The 27,402-nt window shown below is 44.4% G+C and overlaps 1 protein-coding gene across 1 annotated transcript; it reads right to left on the bottom strand.

Moving 5' to 3' along the window:
* Positions 1-10,067: 10,067 nt before the first annotated feature.
* On the bottom strand, positions 10,068-14,658 carry LOC136465212 (uncharacterized). Its single transcript, XM_066464043.1, has 3 exons — positions 14,286-14,658; positions 13,441-13,457; positions 10,068-10,295 (listed from the first exon to the last, which is right to left on the bottom strand). Exons 1-3 carry the CDS (start codon positions 14,656-14,658, stop codon positions 10,068-10,070), a joined length of 618 nt encoding a protein of 205 aa, XP_066320140.1.
* Positions 14,659-27,402: the final 12,744 nt, after the last annotated feature.

A 27,402-nucleotide genomic window follows, 5' to 3' on the forward strand; every position in this document is an offset into this window, starting at 1 on the left:
TTTATAGCCTGAGCAGTCCAGTAGGATTAACATACATGAACTTATGCATTGATTTATTGTTCAGCGTCCATCTGCTGAACACTAAAATTGAAAAAAAAAATCTCACAACATATAACCAATTGACAGTCTGATATCCAATCACCTTTCTGATCCAGGACAAAATGTGCCATACAAATACCAAAAAATATAGTATTCTATCATTCATGGGGCTAGTGTACATATGTTCACTCAAATGACTGTTTGATAAAGAAAATATGAACAAGAACCGCCCATTCTGTTCTAGACTAGGGAAAAGGAACATGTAAGCACCTAACTGCACCAGATATCGATGAACATGCTACCCAATGAGTACAAATATACTATGAGCAGTATGCTGGGGCGTCGGGGCAAAGGGATATGCATTCGCAGAATGTCTATTTGAAAAATTGCAGATACGAGATTTAAATTTGGTCCTGGTCGGCGATACCGGATATACAGATGAAAGGCATCTTTATGGTAATCCACCAATTCGTAATTCTATAAGCAGACGTGGGTTACAAATCAATGTATATCATGCACGCTAGGCAGCAACCTTCTCCAATTCAAAATGGCAAGAAAAAAAACCTTTGCTTCCTGTAAACTTGCAGCACAAGGAGTTCAGGAACCCAAAGTTCAGCGCTAGCTACTTTAGTCAAAGGCGAAGTGGAGTACTGAACCTAGTTTACCCAAAAAGGCCAGGACAAATACTCATAGGTTCCTCCCCAGAACTGCACACCAGATGCTCGACGATATGCCCCAAAAACCAACCAGCACAAGAATACCAATAGCTTGCTCCACGAATTTCCCCCAGGACATAGCACGATAAAATCGACACTAATAAACAAACATGGCGTGAAGACCGTAGAAAGCTGCTACTAGGAGAGTAGTAGAAGGGCATGGTTTCAGGCGCAGGACATGTAGAGGTTAGGTTACGTACCGCTGGTGGTGTTGTTTCCTTGCGCGCTGTGTAGTGCTGCCTGAACTGGAGAAGGGTGGAGAAGGCCATCGAGGAATTTAGCGACGGCGGACGGGTCGGAGCCGGCGACGCACCGGAGCTAGGGTTCCAGGGACAGGGCGCCAGAGGAGCACGGGGACGGGGCGCGGGCAAGGGAGAGGAGGACGGGGGCGGGGCATGGGCACGAGGGAGGAGGATGGGGGCGGGGGTCACCACGGAGGACATCGGCGGCGGGGATGGCGGCAGCGGCGCTATATTTCGGCAGCCCTTCAGGTCGAATTCGAGGGCGCGAAGGAATAAGAAAATTTGTGCAAGCAGTAGCACATATATAGCCACGGATTAACCACGGCGGGCAATATAATCCGCCCGCCGTGGTAAATGTTTACTGTAGCGGGCACCTTAAACTGCCCGCCACGGTTAATCGATTAACCGCGCGGGCGCTGTTACGTGCCCGCCACGGTTAGTATTTTTGCATTTGCTCACTGATATTTATTATCAATCTAAAACTTATTAATCTAAAATTTATGGGCACTGATATTTATTATTAGTAGAGAGTAGTAGTGTGTAAGTAGAGAGTAGTGTTGTGTAGTAGTAGAGTAGTACTGTTTAGTAGTAGTAGAGTAGTGCTGTGTAGTAGCAGAGTACATGTGAGTAGTAGAGAGTAGTATTAGTACAATAGATAGTAGTAGTATTCTATAGTAGTAGTAGGTTGAGTAGTACTAGTAGAGTAGTATTGTATAGTAGTAGTAGTAGTAGATTCAGTAGTACTAGTAGAGTAGTATGGTTCCATGATATTAATAATAAGTTACAAAACTTGTCTTCAATAGATCGAGCTATATTATTACATATATGTCTCTCGGATACATATATCATTTTGGTGCAGGTGCTTTCACCATCCTCTTCTCACCGTCGGGGTGGGCCCACGGCATCATCCTGGACTTGTTGAATCGGTCCTCGACGGCCTTGATCTTCTTTGGATGATCGGTAAAAAGCTCGAGCTCTGCGTAGTTGTTGTATTGTTCGGGACTCTGCACCCCATCAGCTCCCACAATCCGCTGCTTTCTGAACACAACCACATGCCTTTTTGGGTCATCTGCATATATATAGTAGGCCACTTGCGCGACATTGGTTGCTAGTACCCATGGGTCATCTTTGTAGCCGATACTTTTGAGGTCCGCGGTGGTTAGCCCATAACTATCCACTGCAACCGCATTCGGTTTGACCCACTGGCAACGGAAGATGGTTATGCGTAGGTTCTAGCCATAGTCAAGTTCCCATATTTCTTCGACTTGCCCATAGTATTGCCTCCTCTGGCCCGTGTACTCTTCTTCGCCCTCGTATCGAACACCGCAGTTCTATGCCGAGCTCTTCTTGTCCTTGTCTTTCGTGTGGAACCTATAGCCCTGGACGTCATACTTGCCACATGGTGATTTGGCTAGATGGGCCTAACACAAGCCTCTTAACGGTCTCCGTATCTTCATCGGGGCATCCTTCAAGGGGTATGTGTTGCTCTTTGAGCCACTCTATGAAATTGCTCTTGTGATGGTTCTGGACCCATGCCTCCGTGCGTTGTCCATCATTAGTGGCGCGGATCTCTTCCAGGTTCTTTTTAATATATTTCTTCATGCTCACTAACTGATGAAGGATGCTGTAATGAGCTTCTTGCACTATTCGGTTTGCCACATCGGTGCGCACTTTTTGGCATGTGCACCCCATCCCTGAGGTTTTGCCTTCGTGGTGATGGACAGGCAGCCCAATCACCCTCCCATCTCTTATGTACCTCATACACCAGTTCACGGCCTCCTCCGTTGTGTATGCCTCGATCATAGAGCCCTCCGGGTAAGCGCGGTTATGGATGTATCTGTTGAGGGTGGACATGAACCGCTCGTACGTCCACATCTGGTGTAGGTACACGGGGCCTAGTTGATGGATCTGATCGACCATATGCATCATTAGGTGTGGCATAATATCAAAGTAAGATGGTGGAAAGCACATCTCGAGCTGGCAAAGGGTCTCCACAATGAACTCCTTCAGGGCAGGCAGCTTAGCCTTATCAATGACCTTCTGGGTGATGCAATTAAAGAAGTATGACATCCGTGTGATGACCATCTTCACATACTCTAGACAGATAGCCCTAATCACAATTGGTAGGAACACCGTCAGCATGACGTGGCAGTCGTGTGAGTTGTAGCCGGTCATTATGAGGTCTTTCATGGAGACCAGGCTCTTGATGTTGGAAGAGAAACTAGTTGGCACCTTGATACCCCTAAGCAACTTAAGAAAAGTCATCCTCTCATCTTGCGTTAGGTTGTAGGCCACACCCGAGATATCGACTTTACCGTTCTGAGGCGGTCCCGGGTGAAGGTCCGGCCTGATGCCCAGATTGACAAGATCCGTCCGTGACTTGATACCATCCTTTGTCTTGCCCTTGATGTCCAGCAGGACACCGATTGTGCTTTCGAAGACAATTTTCTCTAGGTGCATGCAGTCGATGGCATGGGGTGTATTCAGTGTTTTCCAATACGACAGGTACTTGAAGAAAATTGACTTCTTCTTGAAAGGAATGGTGGCGGGGACTTCCTCCGTCTGGTCCCGCTTTTGCTTCCTTGTCTGCTTGCTCCCCTCTTCAGGTGGCTTCTTCTTCTTTCCAAACTCCACCTGATCCATGTCCTTGACCATCTCATACACCTTTGTCCCCCAACTAGTCTGCGTCGGTTGATCACGCTGCGGCTCATCCTGATTATCAAAGTATTTATTCATAATACTTCTTCTATACCTGTGATTTTTTGTGAGGAACCGTCTGTGCCTCGTGTACACCATCTTATTGGATCCCTTCAGGTAAGTGTAGCAGGTCCCATCGATGCAAATTACGCAGCCGGTCTTCCCTTTGATCTGCCCCGACAGTGAGAAGAGACCGGGGTAATCGGTGATGGTGACAAAGATGATTGCTTTTAGTGTGAACTTCTCCTTGCGGGATGCATCCACCATCTGGACCCCAACATCAAATAGTATCTTCATTTCCTCCATGAATGGCTCCAAGAACACATCTATATCGTTGCCGGGCTGCTTTGGTCCGGAGATAAGCATGGTCAGCATAAGGTACCTATGCTTCTAACATAGATGGGGAGGTAGGTTGTACATGGTGAGCACAACGGGCCAAGTGCTGTGCAAGCTGCTAAGCTCACCGAACAGGTTCATCCCGTTGGTACTTAGCACGAACCTAACATGCCTGGGCTCCTTGCCAAACTCCGGGTAGGCCTCGTCGAAATCCTTCCACTACTTGCCATCGGATGGGTGCCATAGCTTGCCATCGTCGTTCAGGCGGTCAGCTGATGCATGCCAGGACATGAGCTTGGCATCGTCCGGGTTCCCAAATATTGCACACATGCAATCGGTCATGGGTAGGTACCACACCGACAGTGCTGGACTTTTCCTGTGCGTGTAACCCTCTTCTTCATCGTCCTGCTAAGCCGAGATCTGTTTGGCCACACTACTCTTCTTTGCCCCCTTCTTGTTCTTCTTCCGACCACCCCGCGAGCCTCCCTCGTCTTCTGCATCCACGCGACAACCAGCATTTTTCTTGTACCGACTAAAGCCGTAGTGCAGACAACTCGTCAAATTCTCATACTCATTGCCCCGATATAGGATGCAGTGGTTAGGGCATGCATCAAACTTTCTAAGCTTCATTGCCACTGGCTGGATCAGCTTCTTGGCCCGATAAGTATTGGCGGGCACCTTGTTAGCCATTGGGTACGTGGTGGCAAGGTAGCTTAACAACTCATTGAAGCTAGTGTCAGACCAACCATGACGAGCCTTCAACATCAACATATGGAGGTTAAAATGGAGCGCCGTGCACTCCTTCGGACAATCGTCGCCGTCCTTATAGAGAGATCAACTGCTGCCTGCTTCAACTCTCTAAAATTCTCCAACCACTTTGGGCAACCCAACACAACGTTGTCTTCATCGAAATGTTTGACTAGATCTTCAACAAGCTGCACATCCTCGGGTTGGCTCACAGTATCTTGACCATCCCCACCGTCGCTGGCTTCGTCGGCCATGTCTTGCATTAGATCATCCACCATGATGTAATCACGACAACTGTTGTCACTGTCGACTGGCGCAGCTGCTGCTGAAGATGATGAGGAGCTAGGTGCTCCTAAAGGATCTTTATTCACCGATGGTGCTGTCGTCGTCGGCATCGAAGAGCTCAGTCTAGATGCACCGCCACTCGCGCTGTGAAATGTCCAGACTGTGTAGCCCTCGATGAAACCATACATGATCAAATGAGTTTGCACCTCGCTGTCTCAGTGGGCTTTCAGGTTCTTGCAATGAGAACATGGACATATGGTTGTCATCTGCTTTAGTCTCTCATGGTGAGCTTTACCAGCAGTAATAAACTTCCTTAATTCAAAGAGGTACTGCGGATCATTCACTCTATCGATCTGGTACATCCATTCCAACCTATCTATCATACCTGCAAACATTATCCATCACAATCAACAAATAAAGAAGAATTAGGAGAAATTGATGATTTTTATGTCCAAAATCATGAAAAAGAGAGGAAATAACGATGTGAAAGATGAAGCATGCATCTATGATGAATCTAAGGTTAAAGAAATACATGACATCATTTTCCATTAAAATTGATCTAGATCTAGATATAGATCTAGAGAGAACTCTAGGTGATGGAAATAGAGAGAGAGGATGGAAGGAGAGAGGGGGAGCCTTTATGAACCTCTTATGATGTCCTCCTCCCTCAAATCCAAGCCCTTCAACTCAAATCAAAAGTTTCTTCAAATTTTAGGGTAAAACCTCCCCCATGAGTTTGAGAGAGAGGAAGACCCGTGGAGAAGACGAAGGGGCGACGGTGATTATTTGTACAGGCTTTACCACGGCGGGCAATATAAAGCACCCACCGCAGGAAATGAACTCTTTACCACGGCGGGCAGTTTAAAGAGCCCACTACGGTACATCGTATTAACCGCGGCGGGTGATTCATACTACCCGTCGCGGTAAATAACGATTTCCTACGACGGGCAAATAAGGTGGCCCGCCACGGTAAACCATTTTCCCGCAGCGGGCGCCTCGGTGGCCGACCTCGCTAGCCGGCCACCGGTTAACCGTGGCAGGCAAAAGAGGTGCCCGCCACGGAGCCCATTTTGGCCACGCTGCGCAACTTGATTCCTGTAGTAGTGGATTATACTGTATCTGATTTGTAGTAACACCTTGAGCTTGTTCAGATGAACTATAAACTACCTGGACATCATCATTACCAGCTGGTGTTGCTTCTTGACGGCTAGTACCGGTTTGATTAGTCCATTGAGTCGACGGATGTGGAATGTTGTAATAAGCCGGTCCAACCTGATCAACTAGAAACCCATGAAACACCTCTTTCATGGTGTTATGGAATGTATTCAAGAAAACTTTATTATGGTTCGATATGGCATCATGAACAGACTTGTTTATAGCTTTCGTGAAGAAACGCCTGTCTTCAGTCTCATCTACATCTGTCTGCCCATGCAACAGAACTCTGGGTAGTGGATATTTCTTAACAATTGTATTGTCACGTGTTTTGGTGTAGGACAATAAACACTTATTCTGAAATTCTTCTATAGCTTTGTCGATGATATCTTTATCTCCATGAGGTAGGTCTTCGTAATGTACCATAAGGATGTCATTGTTGTTGTGAACTGCCATGATAATTGTGGGGTCCCATCGAGCGTGCTAGAACATGTGTCGGCATGAAATTCCATCCCGTGCCGAGGGCACACGAGCAAGCCAGAAGGGTCCGCTCAATGGAGCTGTAGATCCGCTTGGCTTCAACACAGGGGTGGTCAATCCTGCATACTTCTCCCAAGACGTGTCAGTCAATTTGACCCTGCAATTAACAAGGAGAGAAAGCTAATAAGTAATTAAAGGCGAAACATGCCGGTGTTGCTAGACAGTCCTAAATGTGTGGCTCTGAGAGCCGATATGAAAGGAGATCGACTAAATAGTCGATTCTAGGATATTTATAAGAATAAATCAGTTAAAGTTCATAGAATTATGGAAAGAAAATTGGTTATCATTCAGGATAAATCTCGTTATTTAGACAAATATTAGTCAGTGACAATAGGATGTAAACAATAATCAGTTTATGCTAAGCCAATGACTGCAAGTAACTAAATCTCTTTTTATATAAAAGAAGCAGTGTATCATCATTTAACCATTTAATAAAGATAAATCTAATGAACATATTAGATCTCATCTATCGCTATGACTAGTGGGGCATGAGACAGAATCATACAGGCCGTAGAAACAGCGATAAATTCGATGACCCTATCTTCTTACTAATATCAGTGGGGCATGAGACAGAATCATGTAGGCCATAATACAATAATAAGATCATGGGGCTAACATACCTTTCAACCTATCTTTACTTCAATGGTCTCGTAATGTGAACTATATAGTGAAAGCACTCGATATCGGTTAAAACAGCCGATTCAGGCATAACGCACAGTTAAGGTCATGCCCTATCAGGAACAGATATACCAAGTAATGATCCCCACTCCACGGTGCTAATAGTGGGGTGTGAGGCAGAATCACACAGGCCATGGAACGGTTTTTGTTAGCCAATAGATTCGTTCAAGACCAGACATGCCTTAACCGCACACTATGCACGATCAAGATTGATATAAAACAATCGATAAAACATAACTCATCATTCAAGATGCAGATTAGATTAGTTTAGATTAACAAACTATGGGTTAAACAAGATATAAGACTGATCTAGATCAATCCCAATCGAGCGAAGTGATATTATTGTAATTAAATAAATAATGGAAGCAATAAGCAATATCGGTAACTTGATGAATCTATCCGAATGACACCACCCTTAGATAGAGCCAATAACTTGTCCTTAATCTAGTTCGAGCAGTGGAGGTCGACCGGATCGATGCAGCCGTACTTGAACTAAACAAGAGTCGATAACTAGCTTATACCAGAGTCGCAGTGGAGGTCGACTGGATCGATGCAGCTGTACGAACAGAAGTATAAGCCATGACGGTACTTATAGACAAGCCGGAGGTTGGCCGGACCGATGCAGCCCTGCTCGCTGAAGAACTCACCGAGATCTACTCTACTCCTACTCCTATGGGGTGCCCGGAGCCGAAAAAGTAAGTAACTTGTATTTGATTGATTGTGTGTCCTTTACAATAGCCAGGGTCCAATATTTATACCCAAAACCTACGCATGAATCCTACTTAAGCACGACTCATCATGATTTTTGGCCTAAGAGAAAATATTCCTAATTTAAGATAACTTAGACCCTAATCTTTCCCTTTTTGTAGAGTCCACTATGTTTTTTCCGGCGCCGATCGTAGCTTTTGTCGTTATCCGCTGGCGTTATCTGAAGAAAGCCTATTCTAGTGCTGCATTTAAATTAGCTGATACCGTCCTTCATGCAATCGATTCTTTGACGGCATGGTCTTGGGAGTTTTCAAGCCCTTGCAATTCTTCTTCCAAATTTTGGTGTAAACACTTTATAAGGTGTTTGTGAACTTAGATAGAGGGGTGTAGTCTTGGCTAGAACATTAATTTTAATTCCGTATTTATCTCGGTTAGCTGACATGTTTAATTTTAGAAAGGACTATTCACCCTCCTCTAGTCCGTCATCTCGACCATATAGCTACACTCTTCTTTGTCTTGTCTTTATCTTCCTTCTTGTCATCCTTGTCAACCCTTCACCTTTTCACACGGTATGTCTCTTGTGTCATCACATCACCTAGTATTTGGTTAGAGGTAATCTCCTTCAATCCTTCTCTTATGATAAGCAATCTCAACATCTCAAATCTTTCTCTTCCAATAATCATAGCATGTGACATCAAAGAACGGTGGTTTGACCCCTATATGGTTGAACACAACTTGAGCCATAAATTGATACCGAGGTTGTTAAGCCTTCAATCAAATGGTGATCACAACTCTGATACCACTTGAAAGGTCCTAATATGGCTATAGGAAGATGAATAGCCTATTTAAAAATCTACAAAATCACTAGAGTAATTTGATTAGTAAGACAAATAGCAAAATATAAAGTTGCTCTAGCTCAACAAGGGTTGCAAGCCACCTATCCAACAATTCTAGTTACTATAATCACTAGGCACACAATCGGCTATGTCACTACTCTCTAAGAGCTCTTAAACTTACTACACTAAAGAGCTCCACTAGATGAACTTAAGCTACAAAGCAAGCTCTCAATTCTAGCTATACTAAAGAGCTTCCTACAACTAGTTTGTGGAAATATAAATAAGTGAGTAGAGTGATTATACCACCGCATAGAGTGAACCAATCACAAGATAAATACCAATTCAATCACTGGGAGAATACCAAAGGGCAAGAGACAACCAATTTTTCTCCCGAGATTCACCTGCTTGCCGGCACTGATCGGACGCGTCGGGTCAACGCCGACCTGACGCGCCCAAGCGTCCAGTCCTCTTACTGTTCCTACGCGCACGCTCTCGGTGCTGACGTCACCGTACGTCAGGCTTCACCTGACACAGGGCCGGTGCGTCCGATCGCGTGAAACCGCTGCCGCTCAACTTGTGATCGGACGGGCCGGTCAAGCCAGGCCAGCGTCCGATCGCTGTTGTCTCCTCCTTTTCCTTTTTCTAAGTCCATAATCACTTCACCCTTCTTCTAACTTACTCACCATAAAGTGTAGAACTTATGTGCACGTGTGTTAGCATTTTTCAAAGTATTTTACAAGGGTCAAAGGTAGCACACCAGGTTCCTAAATACATATGCAAAAGTTATGTCACCTAGTGGTACTCAATAAACCGTTTAGCCAAAGATTTCTCCTCTATATAGTATGGCTATCGATCCTAAGTCACTCACACTCTTTATGGTGTCTTGAGTGCAAAACAAAAACCTATTATATACCTTTGCTTTGATCTTCTCGATTTTTATTTTTCTCTTTCTTCTTTTCTAAGTTGAGCTTGATCATCAACAACACATGTCCATCTGTATTTTCATGGACTTCGTCACCATGCTCCATCACTTGGATTACACCAACCTAGCTCATATCATAACTCATGACAAAGGTTAGTGCTAGGTTTCATCAATTATCCAAAACCAAAGTAGGGCTTTCAGCATTCCCGCCCGCGTCCCCGCCACCCGCCCACGCCACATGCCCCCGCCCGGATTCGCGCCTCCCGTCACGGTCGAGCTCCATTCGCCTGCCCCTGCCCTTGCCGAGGTCCGTACCACCGACGAGCTCCCCATCGACGACCTCCGCATCACTCCGCGGTATCGAGCTTCGCGCCGGCGTCGACGAGCCTCCATTCATCTAAGCGGCAAGCAGATGCTACGCTGAAAGCGCATGTTGCAATAGTATAATTCAAGTGTTTCAGATATTTCAGAGATATGTTGCGATTGTTGTATATCGATGTTGCAAAAGTAGATCGAGATGTTGCACATGTTGTAGTGGTTATACACATATATTTCAAGTATATGTTCTAAATGTTTCATATGTTCGAGACGAATATTGCAAATGATTTATTTGGATGTTGCATATACATGCATGTTGTAAGTATATGTTTCAAGTGTTTTTAGGTGTTTTCTACATATGTTTGCGAGTGTTTCATCTGCATGTTGCATATATTTTGCAATGGTTTTCAAATATTTTTTAGACGTTTTCGTAAATGTTTCAGACGTTTGTTTTAAGTGTTTTATTTGTCTTCTTTTCTATGTGGACGAGGTCCGGGACAGTGCGAACCCACTACTTGTGCGCTCCCTCCCGACGCGTCCTGCGCTCGTTTGCTCCGCGCTAGCGCCCCGGACGGATTTTTGGGCACTTTCAAGTCCAAATCTCTATTACATCAATAATAAAGGATAAAAAGAGTTTTTCGAAGTTGCTTTAGAGCACCACTCTTTAATTTGCTGTAACTGCAACAGGACAAGTTTGTTCCAGGTCGTCGTCATCCGTTAAATCAACGGTAGCTGGCGTGCCGACTGATCGCGTGATCGATCCTTGAATCCCAGCGCAAATAGATCGTTAATAATTCATTCATGCCTTGATGTGCCAATACTAATACTATTACCACCGTCATCCCCGGGGTCCATCTCCAGTTCTCCATCATCATATAATCCATGCGACCATGCATGCATCCAGCATCCGTGTACCGCGTACCAGCTGGATACGGACACGATACCGTAATACACGGACGACGACGCAAGCGATGATGCGATTCGATGCAAAAGGGGGGCGGAGCGGAGAGGAGGCTGGCTGGTTGACTGGACGAGGGCAGAAAGGTTTGGTTCCGGCGCCGCGGTCAAGGTCCAGCGCCGACGCCGCCCACAACTTTAACAGGTCTTGACGAGAGGCGAGGCGAGCTGGCGAGGGCGGCGTCAAAAGGGTAGGCCCCGCCGGAAACCGACCTGCTGCTGTGCTGGGGATCTGCGTGCTCACTGCTCAGTGCTCGGCGAGCGGCGGCGACCCGGACCGGAGAGACGGGGAGAGAGTGGAGGGGAAGCCAGCGGGACCATGCGCGTCACGTGGAATCCACTACGCCTTGTCCACTCTCTGCTCGGCGAACGACGACGCCGCGTGAGGGCCAGGCCAACTTTCGTGAACTGCACGGCGAGCAAAGCTTTTCTCTCCGCGGCGCAGATCCAAGGAACCACCGAATCATTTTAAGTAAACCGTTCGTGACATTAAACTGTTAGGATTCACCTACATTTTAGTCGCTGTCCCATCAGATATTTAATATACATACGAAGTATTAAATATAAATTAATTACAAACTAAATGTATAGATTGAGACTGTTTTGCGAGACGAATTTTTTAAGTCTTAATAGTCCATGATTTGACAATATGGTGCTACAGTAAATGTGTGCTAATGACGGATTAATTAGGCTTAATAAATTCGTCTCGTGGATTACTGACGGATTCTGTAATTTATTTTTTTTATTAGTATCCGAATACCTCATGCGACACCTCCTGCAACACCCCTTAGCTAGAATAAATTTGTGTGGACAGCTTACGAAAATATACTACTTTCTTCTTTTGAAATTACAAAACGTTTTGGCTTTTCTAAACGGTTCTGTAAGCGCATCAGTAGACCGATGAATTGCTTTTTCATTAGTTGTATTGAACCTCCCATCCATCTTCTTCCTCGCGCTCCGTCCTCATTCCTGGCCCGGTTGCCTCCTCGTCCTCGCGCGCTCGGCCACGGAGCTCTCTGGCGCCCATCCTCTGCCTTATCCTTGCCCCCGCCGCTGCCCACCACCCCGCGGCGGCGCGCTAGGGTTTTGCCACCCTAGCGCGCCACGGCATCTGCCTTCTTTCCCTCCTCCTTTCATGGCGAGCTCCGCACATGTAGCTCCACCATCTCGACCACTGTCAGGACCTTTAAACCACCCTGCCGCCGTCCGCACTGCCTGGCCGGCCTTCCTCTCCCAAACTCCTCTTCCGCCAAAGTTGGGGAAGAAGGGTGCGGGACGGGTGCGGGTGTTGCGGTGGGAAAGATGAACAGCGCGCTGGGTGTGGGCATGGACGCGAGTGAGTGATCGTTATGCAGGTTAGCAGTCGCCTGCAAAGGAGTAAAATTGTTTTTAGATGTATAGCTTTTGCTGATGTAGAAGAGAGAAGGTAGAAGACTGAGGAGAGCTTGGCTTTTATTCAAGCAAGAAGCTGAGTATGGCGATATGGGAACCTATGTAGTAGTGGACATAGATAACAAGTCTATGTGAGGAAAAATAAGAAAGACAAATATAGGATATTGATAGTATAAGAATAAAAGAAAGTAGAAAACAATTTGTGTAGCTCACCACAACTTGCTCTTATGATCTTGTTCAACTTACCCTATAATCCGCACTATTTAGCTTATTTTTTAGTTAAAACAGTGTTTTTCTCTCGTAACAATTCAGTTAGAAATAGTGTTTTCAGCTAATTTAGCTAAAGTTTCAACAAGCCGAACCTAAAGATAGCAGTAATAACTACAACAATGACAGTAGCAATTGCAAAGTGTTCCTCTCAGTCCATACTTTTTCAAGAGTCTCCTCTAAGTGGGTGCTAGATGTACGGCTACGAGTAGTACTGAAACTTGGAACAGTAGCTACCAGCCACTGTTGCTGCCTCCGGTTTCCACTTTCCAGCCGTACCTTGACCGTGAGGGCAGCAGCCGCATGAAAGCTGGAGGTGGACTGTCCCGTCCCGTTCGTCAAGAAAACAAAGGCCAAGCGGATTTTCCCATGGGTTCGATTCCGCGGCACTCCTGAGTCCTGACTCCACAACTGCTAGTACTGTTGTAGCACATCGTTTCTCTGGTTTTTAGACGACGACGACGACGATTATTATTATTATTATTATTATTATTATTATTATTATTATTATTATTATTACTACTACTATTACTATTACTACCACGACTATTACTATTACTACTACTACCGTTGAGTTTACTAGTAATAACCATCGAAGCCACACGTACCTGAATCTCTGTACTTGCTACAAATAGGAATATGTCAACGTATACCAGCACAATCCATGCCGACGATCGATTCAGATTACTACTAACAAGGTGCTTATTAAGGTCAGCGACAGAGCTGTACTGGACCTGGACATGAAGGATGACGTGACGAGCTAAAGACGCCGCCGGCTATCACACACAGGGTAGTCTAGACCAAAAGTTGGACCTTCTAGCTAGAGCTAGTCCAGGTTCTTCTCCTCGTAGTAGGTCCTAGTCCTAGCTAGCTCCTGACGACACGATAATGCGTTGGAAATCGGTGCCGGATGTGCAAAGTCACAAAGTCTCTCGTCACATTAACTGCTGTTCCTCCCCTCCCCGCCGGCAGACGGTCCGTGATGCCACGATACTACGATAGAATATGTGGTGCCCGGCCCGCACGAGCCGGCCGCAATGGATTGCGGCGCCCCGTGGGTTCACGTGTGCCTAAATTGTCCGATTTTTTTATTTTTTAACTTTTTTTATAAATATGCCTCTGATAAAAAATTTTAAAATCTGGACACTTAGCACGGCGTCGTCGTTGCTGGCGTCGAGCTGTCCCTGACACCAAGCTCTTGGGCTCGAAGCCAACATGATGGTGACATGTCAGGCAGCTCGGCGCCAGTCACCCTGGCGCCAAGCTCGACGCCGTAGATCTTGGAGCCGAGCTCGACGCCAGGGTGAGCCTGTCTTACGTATGGCCCCAATCTTTCTCTCTTCATCTCCCTCTCTCTCTCTCGCTTTTCCCTCGCCCGAGCAGAAACCCGCCGCCACCGCCCGCGCCCTCTCCCGCACCCGGCATCCCGCGCGACGTCTCCCTCGCCGCGTACCGTGCCCGGCCGCCCGCGCCGTGCCCCGTTTCGCCCCGCGGCCGCACCGTGCCCCGCACCGCACCACGCCCACGCCGTGCCCCACGCCGCCCCACGACCGCGCCCACGCCCGCGCCGGACCGCCGCGCCCGCGCCAGTCCCCTCCCCTCGCTGTTCCCTGCACCCACCCCGCGCCCCCGCCGAACCGCCGCGCCCCGCCGCGCCGGTGCTGTGATCGTGACCGTGCCACCCACCACCGCCGGCCTAGGCCGCGCCTCGCCGCGTGGAGCGCCGGGCTTTCCACGCCCGCTGCGCGCCACCGCCGTCCTTGGCCGCGCCCCCTTCGGCCCTGGCACCTGCAGTGCCCGGCCATGCCACCGCCGGCCTGGCTCATCGGCCTAACCCACGCCCGGCGTCCGCTGCGACTCCGTCGACGTCCACGACTCCATCGTCGGACAGGTAAAAATTATGAATTTGCAATGTGCGTATTTAGTTAGCTTTGATTGTAGTATAGTAGTTTTGGCATTTGTTATTTACTAGTTAATGTGATGACTCAGGTAGTTGATTTAGTTAGTGATTTAGTGAGATAGATATGTACATAGATAGAAACATAGATACATATGTACATAGATATAGTTAGATAGCTACTTAGATAGGTAGTTACATATTTAGTTAACTAAATAGGATCTAGCTATTTAGTTAGTACATTGTATCTATGTATGTAGTTATTATCTTATTTACTTAGTTTATAGTTAGAAAGTACTTGTTAGGTACTATATATCGTCTAATTTGGACTTAAGGACATGCGTTTTGTTATGTATTTAAACTAGATGGACAACCTAGTGACCATATATCATGGAGGCACCGTTGAATACGATCGCTATGGATATGTTGAGTTTGTTGACATGCAAAGCGTGCCTATGCTATTCAATGATAGGCCTTCATTTAGTGAGATGGTTGCAAGGGCTTGGGAGGAGCTGCATTGCCTTAGAGATGATGGCATTGCAGTTGAGGGTTAACTGCACCTAGGTTCTCCTCCCAACATCCTCAGGCGAATGATCCCAATTGGATGTGCGGATCAGCGGGAGAACTATGTGAGATCGGCTATGAAGAGCCAGTTGTAATGTTTGGATGTCGTTGTGTGCCGGGTGTTAGTTGATCCCATCCCTCATGGGTTTTCCCCACCATTGGGTCAGCTGGCACACATCGATCCTCCCGTCCTAGAACCTAATATTGATGTGGAGGTTGCACCTACAGTTCCCGATGCTCAATCTGCCCCCAATACGGTAGTTAGAGATGCTTGTCAGACTCATGTTGTTATGGCAGATCCTCCTTATGAGATCTCTTTGACACAGAATCATCCGAGTAAGTGTCTTAACCGCATAGTTATTGGGAGCTTACCCCCTTCCTTATATCTATTTCTTTTATTCTTTCCTCATTTCTATGCTTATGTTGCAGGAGACATTCCTGAGAATATGGATGTGCCCCCTGTTGCTGCGCAAGTGCACTGTGGAGATGGATTATGTGGCTCCAATAGTGTTGAAATTATGAATAATTTAGAGCCATATGAGATGGCAAGGGCTTTTGATTCTGATGATGATCGCCCTATTGGAGAGCTGACAGAGAGTGATGTTGAGATGTTGGGGCGTATCTTTCTAGGCCGCCGTGATCCAAGAGTTCATGAGTTCAGCGATCTTGCTCATTCTGATAGGCGTGTGTAGAAGAACATGATGATGAGCTCCTAGAAGCTCCTAAGGCTAGCCCTAACATGGTAATTGAGAGTGAGAGGGTGTTCAAGGACCTCCCTACATTGAAGAGGTGATTGCAGACGTTTGCAGTGATACGAAAGAGACCTTATAAGGTCTTGCATTCATATGCGGAGCGCCGTTACATAGTTGTGTGTGACAAGAAATGCTGCCCATGGAGGGTTTGTGCAAGGAAGCAAAATGTCACCGAAAAGTGGAAGATCACAAAAGTTGTCAGGACACATAATTGTGCTGACCATGAGCTGACACTGAGGCATCGGCAGTTGACATCTACCCTCATTGCTAATTGGTTGATGGGAATATTGCAGGGAGAACCCAACATGAAGGTGAGGACAATTATCAGGACCGTTGAGGCATTGTATGGAGGTTATGTGATAACTTATAGTAAAGCTTGGAGGGCTAAGTAGCGAGCGTGGAAGATGATATATGGGGACTGAGAGAATGGGTACGAGCAACTACTAGTACTTTTCAATGCAATCAAAGCGGTGAATCCAGGCATGCATTATGAGTACATCCCAAAACCAAACGCATGGAAGGATGGAAGGCAGATATTCTTCCGTGCTTTCTGGTGCTTCCCTCAGTGTATCGAGGCCTTTAGGCACCGTTGTCCCATCTTCTCCATTGATGGTACGTTCTTGATTGGCAAATACCAGGGCACACTTCTTATAGCCATATCCTGTGACGTGAATAACAAGTTGGTTCCTTTGGCATTTGCTTTGGTTGAGAAGGAGAACAATGACAGTTGGGATAGTTCTTGAGGCTAGTCCGGATACACGTGGTTGGGTCTAATAGGGAGGTTGGCGTCAATCTGATAGGCACCAGGGCATACTTAATGTCGTGCGAGAGCAGATAGAGGGGCCTGCACCTTTGAACCATCGTTGGTGTACTCGGCACCTTGCCAAGAATCTACTCCGGAAGGATGGAGTGAAGGGTAACTTTGATCTATTCCAGGAGGCTGCTTGACAGCTTGAGGACAAGTACTTTTGAAAAAAAATTGGAGCAGGTCAGAGCCACATTAAATGTAGAAGGTAGACAATGGCTCACATGTTTCATGAGGGATTTGGAGAAATGGACGAGAGCTCACGACACCGGTGGATGGAGGTATGAGTTTCAGTGCAACAACATGGCGAAGTCATTCAATAAGTTGCTATTAGGGATACGTGGTATGCCCGTGAATGCAATCATTCAATTGACCTTCTATAAGCTTGTTGCCTGGTTCAACGATAGACACGCCCATGCATTGAAGTTGCGGAGTGATGGAGAGGTATGGGCTCTGAAACCAAAGGCACACCTAGAGAAGACAAATGAAAGGGCTGGCACGCATGAGGTTACATGCTTTCACCACGCCACAGGGACTTATCAGGTTGAACATAGGGGCAGTACAACGTCTGACGGTGAGGTCCAAGAGTCAAGGATGCATGTGGTTGTCCTCCAAGATTTTAAATGCACTTGTGGTAAACCAAGACAGTACCACTTTCTATGTTCACATTTGGTGGCAGCAGCTAGGCATCGCAACTATAATATTAAGAGCAGGATACCTCATGAGTTCAGTGTTGACACGCTTGTGCACACATGGAGCCCCCGCTTCGTGCCTTTCTGGGACTATAGAGAGTGGCCTCCATATGATGGGCCAAAGTACATTGCGGATCCAGCTTACCGTTGAAACAAGCGTGGATCAAGGAAGAGGATGAGGCATAGGATGGTTATGGATCAGATACTCAGAAGAACAAGGCACGGGAGAGGAACACCATTTGTTACTGACCCCGAGCAGTACAAGTGCGACAGGTGTGGTAGACTTGGCCACAATTCATGAAGTTGTCATTGGCAGATTAGTGAGTTACGACTATTGGTTGATTTTATTATTTCATATTTGTCGTAATCATTTAATTAATTATGCATGTCTCCATTTATACTTGTAATTGTGTCAATTACTTGTACATTTCTAAGCTCATGTTTCATTGTATATTGAATTTCTAATACATTGTTTTTTTGTAGAATGGCGCAATTCCACCTGCTCGACCCAACGTACGAAGTGACCCACCTAGGATGTCTCATAGCGTAGGGGTAGGTAATAATCTATATGTTTTGTTCAAATTTTAGTGAGCGTACATGTGTTCATGAAGTAATAGGAGACTATGTTTTATTTCATGCAGGACCTTCCACTCCTTTGTCCTAGAACCCTTAATGGGTTCTTGGATATGAGGTACGACGATAGGTACACTCCTTTCCTGCAAAGAGCTGGCCTGGATGTCATCTCTATTCAGGTTCGTCGTGGGTTGCCCAAGTTTAACTCAGTGGCCATAACTGCATTGGTTGACAGGTATTATATTCAATCATTTCCTCCATTCATGGCCATTTGTTCATGCACTTGCCTTTTTGACATGTAATCTTGCTTTGTCTAAAATATAGGTGGCGGCCGGAGACTCACAACTTACACCTACCTTTTGGGGAGTTGACAGTCACGCTCTAGGACTGTCAGAAGATGCTAGGCCTAAGGATTCATGGCAACCCAGTCACCGGGCAGTGCAGGTCAGAAGGCTAGAGAGCACGAGTGGAGGCCTTCCTTGGGCATGAGCTTGGCGAGCAAGGGGCTCGCACTTCCTAGAGTTCTCATCTCCTGGCTCCAGCAAGAGTTCGCACACTGCCCCGAGGAGGCAGATGAGGAGACAGTTGGGTACTACTACAGGGTGTGGATCCTACACCTATTTGCCTATGTTCTCTTCCCTAATGCCATGGGTGACACTACGTCCTAGATGTGGGTCCACTGCCTCATTGACTGGGACTAGGCGGGTCACTACAGCTAGGGCTCTATAGTCTTAGGTTTTCTATACCGGTAGCTGTGTGAGGGGTATCATCGGACTTCATCCACATCGTCACTTGGTGGATACGTGTACCTACTCTAGCTGTGGATGTGGGCTCATCTTTCAGTTGGCCGTCCAGAGATTCTGGCTCGTCATGAGTGTGAGAGGTCCTAATGGCTAGAGGAGGGATGAATAGCCTATTAATAAATTCTACAACAACACTTAACAAACTGGTTAGACAATTATAAGGCGAAGCGAGTGTTGCGCTAGCCTACTAAAAATGCAAGCCACCTACCACAATTCTAATTTATGTAGTTTCTATCCACACAATAACTATGTCACTACACTAAGTTAGTGTGCTCTCAAAAGGCTAACTAAAGAGTTACTAACCAAACTAACAAGCTCTCACAACTAGCTACCCTAAAGAGCTTGATAACTAGTTTACGGTAATGTAGAGAGTGAGCAAGATAGTAATACCACCCTGTCGAGGAGTGAACCAATCAATCACAAGGATAAATACCAATGAAAATCAATCACCTCAGAATAAGATGATGAACACAATGCTTTTTTACCGAGGTTCACTTGCTTGCCAGCAAGCTACTCCTCGTTGTGGTGATTCACTCACTTGGAGGTTCATGAGCTAATTGGCATCACACGCCAAACCCTTAATAGGGTGCTGCACAACCAACACAAGATGAGGATCACACAAGCCATGAGCAATTCACTAGAGTACCTTTTGGCTCTCCATCGGGGAAAGGTCAAGAATCCCTCACAATCACCACGATCGGAGCTGGAAACAATCACCACCCTACGCTCGACGATCATCGTTGCACCAAGCCGTTTAGGTGGCGGCAACCACCGAGAGTAACAAGTGAATCCCACAGCGAAACACGAACACCAAGTGCCTCTAGATGCAAACACTCAAGCAATGCACTTGGATTCTCTCCCAATCTCACAAAGATGTTTAATCAATGATGGAGATGAGTGGGAGGGCTTTGGCTAAGCTCACAAGATTGCTATGTCAATGCAAATGGCTAAGAGAGTGAGCTAGAGCTGGCCTTAGGGCTTAAATAGAAGCTCCCATGAAATAGAGCCGTTGTACCCCTTCACTAGACACAACACGGGGTGACCAGATGCTCCGGTCATATTGACCGGACACTGACACTGGACCCCAGCGTCTAGTCGTGCGATGCACGCCGTGTGTCCCCTCTCTTAAAATACTAAGCACCCGATCTCAACGGTGATGTGATGATCGAACGCACTGCTGCAATGTGATCGAACACTGGACCTCAGCGTCCGGACGTTTCCAGTAAGCATCCAGAAATGATTTTTCATGACCAGACATGTCCGGTCATGCTCGACTGGACTCACCCAGCGTCCGGTCACTCGGCATCTCCTCTGTGCACTATCATGTCAGCCAGACCGGATGCACCCTATCAGCGTCCGATCACCAAATGACCCAGTGTCCGGTCGAAGACCGATGCCAGCTATCTATCACACGGTCTTTATTTGCTTCACCACTTGGAATGTGCTACCTATCTCATGATCACTTGATAAACTAGGTTAGCACTTAGGGTTTCGTCAATTCACCAAAACTAAACTAGAGCTTTCAATCTCCCCCTTTTTGGTAATTGATGACAACCCTTTCACAAAGATATAAATTGAAATTCAATTGAATCCATGTTCCTTGCCCAAGCATATTTACCATGTGTAAAAGGATATGGACAAGTTTCATGAACCCCAAGTGGTAGCAATTGCTCCCCCTACATATGTGCTAAGAGTTTGGATTGAAGCTTGCACATATGCTTGGATAGGAAATATAGGAGACAATGTCTATCAAATGATACTAAGGTATAAAAGATGGAGCTTTGAAGCATGATATCAATCGGAGTGCACCATTATACCATCCTTAGCACCATGGTTAGCTTGATACCACTTGGAAACACTCAGAAATGAAATCACTAGATAACCTATGCATGCTAAATTTTCATTTCATCATTCAAACCTACAACTAGCATACACCACACAAGCATGGATATTGAAATTTAAAACTTATGCCATGCAAGCAAACATATGAAATTCACATTCAAATGTACCATACAAGTTCATGAGCTTGCTCCCCCCTACTTGTGTGCTCAAAATTTTAATTGATCACTTTCCTTTGTCATATCTCTCCCTCTATTTCAAATTCCCTCCCCCTTTGTTGTCTTTTCACCATCTTAGTACACTAATATATCTTTTGTTTTTCTCCCCATGTACTAATATTTCTAATATCACTAATATCTTTATTTATCTATATCTTTTGTTTTTCTCCCCATTTACTAATATTTCTACTAATATTTCTAATATCACTAATATCTTTGTTTTTCTCCTCCTTTGTCATCAATGACCACAAAGGTTCAAAATATAGATAGGTTGAGATTATCAATGTCAATCAATGGGGTGAGGATCATATTCCCAAAATTTGGTTCAATCTAAAATACTTGCCAAAGATGTTTAATTTGGTTTGATCCAAGGACAAGCTTCTTCACACCTTTAAATAAGGGTTATCTTGTACCATGTTAAGTTAAACACTTAGAGCTCATTTTCTAGATCAAACACTAGGTTTACAAGCCCACAAATATGTCATATGCTACCACTAGATCAAGTCAAGCATAGAAGCAATAGAGGTACCATATAAATATCAAATTCATTTGATTTTTATGAATGAGCCTATTAAAATTGAGAGATGACTAGATGCACTAATCATGTCCTTAGCAAGGATGTATGCCATGCCAATCAACTTTTACCTTGGATTGCTCGAAGGAGAGGCATGTGATATAAGTGGGGGGGGGGTGCATCGACACATATTTGAGAAATCCAATATGTTCAACTCATTCCTTAGCTTGCAAAACTTTTTCTCATCCAATGGCTTGGTGAATATATCGGTAAGTTGATCTTCAGTGCCAATACTCTCAATGCAAATGCCCCCTTTTTGTTGGTGATCTCTTATAAAATGGTGGTGGACATCAATGTTCTTTGTTCTTGCATGTTGAACTGGATTGTTGGTCAACTTGATTGCACTCTCATTGTCACATAGCAATGGCACTTTCTTGAACTTGATTCTAAAGTCACTCAAAGTGGCCTTCATCCAAAGTACTTGTGCACAACAACTACCGGTGGATATGTATTCGGCTTCGGTGGTTGATAATGCAACACTATTTTGCTTCTTTGATGACCATGAAACAAGTGATCTTCCCAACAATTGACATGTGCCTGAGGTGCTCTTTCTTTCAACCTTGCATCCCACATAATCCGAGTTAGAGTAACCAACTAGCTCAAACTTTGCTCCTTTGGGATACCACAAACTAATATTTGGTGTATGCTTCAAGTACCTCAATATTCTCTTTGTAGCCTTCAAATGACTTTCTCTTGGTGAGGCTTGAAATCTTGCACATATGCATACACGAAACATGACATCTGGCCTTGATGCGGTCACATAGAGTAGGCTTCCAATCATAGACCGATACAATTTTTGATCCACCATGTTGCCACTTGCATCACTATCCAAGTTGCCATTTGTTCTATTGGTGTGCTAATGACTTTACTATCACTCATGCCAAACTTCTTGATCATGTCCTTGATATACTTGCCTTGACTCATAAATGTACCATTCTTCAATTGCTTGATTTGAAGACCAAGAAGTAACTTAACTCTCCAATCATGGATATCTCAAACTCATTAGCCATCATCTTTCCAAACTCATCACAAAAGTCTTGATTGGTTGATCCAAATATGATGTCATCAATATAGATTTGCAACACAAATAAATCTTTTCCAATCTTCTTGATGAAAAGAGTGGTGTCAACCTTGCCCATCATGAACCCTTTAAAGAGTAGGAAGTCCCTCAACCTCTCATACCATGCTCTAGGTGCTTGCTTCAAGCCATACAATGCCTTCTTCAACTTGTACACATGGTTAGGCTTCTTGTCAACTTCAAAACCGGGAGATTGCTCAACATATACTTCTTCATTTATGTAACCATTGAGAAATGCACTCTTAACATCCATTTGATAGAGTTTGATGTTATGGGCATAAGCATAGGCTAGCAAGATTCTAATTACTTCTAATCTAGCAACCAGGGCATATGTTTCTCCAAAGTCAAGACCTTCAACTTGTGTATAGCCTTGTGCTACCAATCTTGCTTTGTTCCTTACTACTATCCCATCTTGATCTTGCTTGTTTCTAAAGACCCATTTGGTTCCAATCACATTGTGTCCCTTTGGTCTTTCCACTAATTCACATACTTGATTTCTTGTGAAATTATTCAATTCTTCATGCATAACATTCATCCAATCAACATCCTTTAATGCTTCATCTATCTTCTTTGGTTCAATGGATGACATAAATGAGAAATACTCATAAAATGAAGCCAATCCTGATCTTGTTTGTACACCTCTAGAAATATCACCAATTATAGTGTCCAATGGATGATCCCTTGCAATATTGGTTAGTTGGGGGATTGGAACTTGATTGCTTGCACTTGCTTGATCAAAAGGTTGAGATGATGTACTAGCCACTTGATCTTGTTCATTATCATGAGAGCCACTTGTACTAGCTTGATTTGTATCATCTTGCACATTTGAGTTAGAGATCACTTGCACTTGATCATCTTCATCATCATTCACTTGCCTAGGCCTCAATTCACCAATATCCATGTTCTTCATAGCATTTGAAAGTTGAATGCCTCTAACATCTTCCAAGTTCTCATTCTCTACTTGTGAACCCTTGGTTTCATCAAATTCAACATCATGAACTTCCTCAAGAGTACCACTATCCAAATTCCAAACTATATATGCTTTGCTTGTAGTGGAATAACCAAGTAGGAATCATTCATCACATTTCTTGTCAAACTTGCCCAATCTAGTGCCTTTCTTCAAGATATAGCATTTACAACCAAAGACCCAAAAATATGCAATGTTGGGCTTTCTACCATTCAAGAGCTCATATGGTGTCTTCTCTTTCAATGGGTGACAATAGAGGCGGTTGCTATAATAGCAAGCCGTGTTGATAGCTTCGGCCCAAAAAGATTGACTCACATTGTACTCACTAAGCATAGACCTTGCCATATCAATGAGTGTTCTATTCTTCCTCTCAACAAGGCCATTTGATTGTGGAGTGTATTTGGCCTGAGAATTGATGTCTAATTCAAATTCATCACACAACTCATCAATTCTAGTGTTCTTAAACTCACTACCATTGTCACTTCTAACTCTCTTGATGGTTGTTTCAAACTCATTGTGAATGCCCTTGACAAATGATTTGAATGTTGCAAACACATCACTTTTGTCCACTAGAAAGAATACCCAATTGTATCTAGTATAATCATCCACTATCACAAAGCCATATTTGTTACCACCAATGCTAGTGTATTGAGTTGGCCCAAACAAGTCTATGTGCAATAACTCAAATGCTTTACTAGTGCTCATCATGCTTTTCTTAGGATGGGTGTTTCCAACTTGTTTTCCAGCTTGACAAGAGCTACAAAGCTTATCCTTTTCAAACACAACATCTTTCAAGCCTCTAACCAAGTCATGCTTAACCAATCTATTTAATTGTTTCATTCCAACATGACCAAGCCTTCTATGCCATAACCAACCCATGCTAGACTTAGTGAACAAGCATGTAGATAATTTAGCTTCACTAGCATTGAAATCAACCAAGTATAGATTCTCATATCTAAAGCCTTTGAAGATCAAATTAGAGCCATCTACACTTATGATTTCTACATCATCTACCCCAAATATGCATTTGAATCCAAGATCACACAATTGAGCCATGGATAGCAAGTTGAAATTCAAGCTCTCTACTAGCAACACATTGGATATGCTCATGTCATTGGATATTGCAATCTTACCAAGCCCTTTGACCTTGCCTTTGCTATTATCACCAAATGTGATACTATCATAACCATCATTGCCATTGATGTTGATTGAGTTGAACATTCTTGCATCACCGGTCATGTGTTGAGTGCACCCACTATCAAGAACCCAATGCCTTCCTCTAGCTTTGTAATTGACCTACAAAAGAAGATCAATTCTTTTTAGGTACCCAAACTTGCTTGGGTCCTTAAAGGTTAGTCACTAAGCTCTTTGGTACCCAAATGGCTTTCTTCTTTGAGCCCATCCATGGTTTACCAATGAACTTAGCATTCACACCATTTGTACCCTTAGTAAGCATATAGAAAGAATCAAGCTTAATGGAGGATACATTAGCTTGTGACTTCTTGTTCATGCACTTTTGCTCTACATGATCAACTTGCTTGCAACTAGTACAAAACCGACCATTATTCTTCACAAAACTAGTCTTGTGAGGAGCAAAGGCCGCCTTGCCTTTCTTGGGGGTATAGCACAATCCCTCTTTATAGAGAGAAAGCTCTTTGGCTACCCAAGCACATAAGCAAGCGGTCCTCACCACCATAGGCCTTAGCTAAGGTGTGAGTGAGCTCATTGACCTCCTTCTTAAGGTTCTCATTCTCAACCATTAGTGAGGTATCACAAGTGAAACCATCACTACTAGATGAGGGGGAAGTAGAAGTACTACAAGAAGGGTTAGTGGGAGCAACAATCATAGGCATAGATAATGATTCATCAATTATATCACACGTTAAGCCTATATTGCAAGTTTCAACATGCTTCTTTTTATTTTGCTCATCAAGCAAAGAGGAATGAGCCTTTTTAAGCTTTTTGTGAGCCTTGCCAAGCTTCTCATGGGCTTCCTCTAGCCTCTCATGAGATGCATTGAGCTCATCAAAGGCTTGCTTAAGGGCTTTTAGTTCCTTACACAAGCTTTTGCATTCCTTTTCTCTTGATGTCAAAGTGTTCTTTAGCATCATCTAGCATGTCAAATAGTTCATCCTAGTAGGTTCATCATCATCACTATCACTTTCATGTTCATTTTCATTATCATGTTCCTCATCACTTTCATCATCACACATTTGTACCTTAGTGGCCTTAGCCATGAAGCATGATGGAGTGTCGAAGAGAGAAGGCTTCTCATTGATTGCAATGCTTGCAAGTGCCTTCTTCGTGGTGGTCTTGTCATCATCACTATCATCATCATCACTTGAGGAAGCATCACTATCCCAAGTGACCACATATGAACCACCCTTCTTCTTCTTGAAGGTCATCTTGTCCTTCTTCTCTTTCTTTTCCTTTTTGTCCTTCTTGTTCTTCTTGTTGTCATTATCATTGTCACTATTGTATGGACATTGAGCAACAAGATGATCTTTGCTTCCATAATTGAAGCACCTTCTTGACTCTTCCTTATTCTTGGATGAAGATTTCTTTCTTCTAGCACAGTATCCTTTCTTCATCATGAACTTGCCAAGTTTCTTGACAAAGAGAGCCATCTTCTCATCATCATCATCATCATCATCATCCCATGAACCATCATCTTCACTTGATGTATCTAGCTTTGCCTTGCCCTTGGATGATGTAGCCTTGAATGCCACGCTCTTTTTCTTCTCATCTTTCTTCTCCTTTTCTTCCTTCTCATCATCATCTCTATATGTATCATCGGTCATTATATCTCCCAATATTTGGTTTGGTGTCATGGTATCCAAACCACTCCTCACTAGAATAGTGACCAATGTGCCAAATCTTGAAGGTAAGCATCTCAAGAACTTAGTGGGAAAAGTCCTTGTCCTTCACCTCTTCTCCAAGTGCTTTGAGATCATTGACAAGCACTTGAAGCCTATGGAACATCTCCAGCACACTCTCATCCTCCTTCATCTTGAAGCTTGCAAACTTCTCTTTGAGAATGTATGCCTTTGCACCCTTCACGGCTTGAGTCCCCTCAAATGATTCTTCCAACTTCTTCCAAGCCTCATGAGCCATCTCAATATTCTTGATTTGCTCAAATGTTCTCTCATCAATTGCATCATGAATGGCACTTAGAGCAATGTCCATTGTTTTAGAGAAGCACTTCTTCGATCCGCGGTGGGATTCTCCGGATCATCAATCTCAATTTTGATTTCTACCACCTTCCTACACTTTTCTATTGATTGACTTGATATGTGTGGTCATCTTTGATTTCCAATATGGATAATTTGTGCCATCAAATTAGGGGTGGCTTCTTGGTGTTGTTGATTTGAGCTATTTTTACACTGAAGGTTGTTAAGCCTCAAATCACGGTGACCTCAGGCTCTGATACCACTTGAAAGGTTCTAATGGCTAGAGGGGGGGTGAATAGCCTATTAAAAAATTCTACAACAACACTTAACAAACCGATTAGACAATTATGAGGCGAAAGTGAGTGTTGCGCTAGCCTACTAAAAATACAAGCCACCTACCACAATTTTAGTTTATGTAGTTTCTATCCACACAATAACTATGTCACTACACTAAGTTAGTGTGCTCTCAAAAGGCTAACTAAAGAGTCACACTAACCAAACTAACAAGCTCTCACAACTAGCTACACTAAAGAGCTTGACAACTAGTTTGTGGTAATATAGAGAGTGAGTAAGATAGTAATACCGCCCTTGTCGAGGAGTGAACCAATCAATCACAAGGATGAATACCAATGAAAACC

Source organism: Miscanthus floridulus, chromosome 7, assembly GCF_019320115.1.
Source record: "Miscanthus floridulus cultivar M001 chromosome 7, ASM1932011v1, whole genome shotgun sequence".
NCBI classification, from domain to species: Eukaryota; Viridiplantae; Streptophyta; class Magnoliopsida; order Poales; family Poaceae; genus Miscanthus; species Miscanthus floridulus.

What these genes read in the sequence shown, in the direction of transcription:
- LOC136465212 (XM_066464043.1), bottom strand. Translation starts at nt 14,658, where the DNA reads ATGAGCCAGGCCGGCGGTGGCATGGCCGGGCACTGCAGGTGCCAGGGC.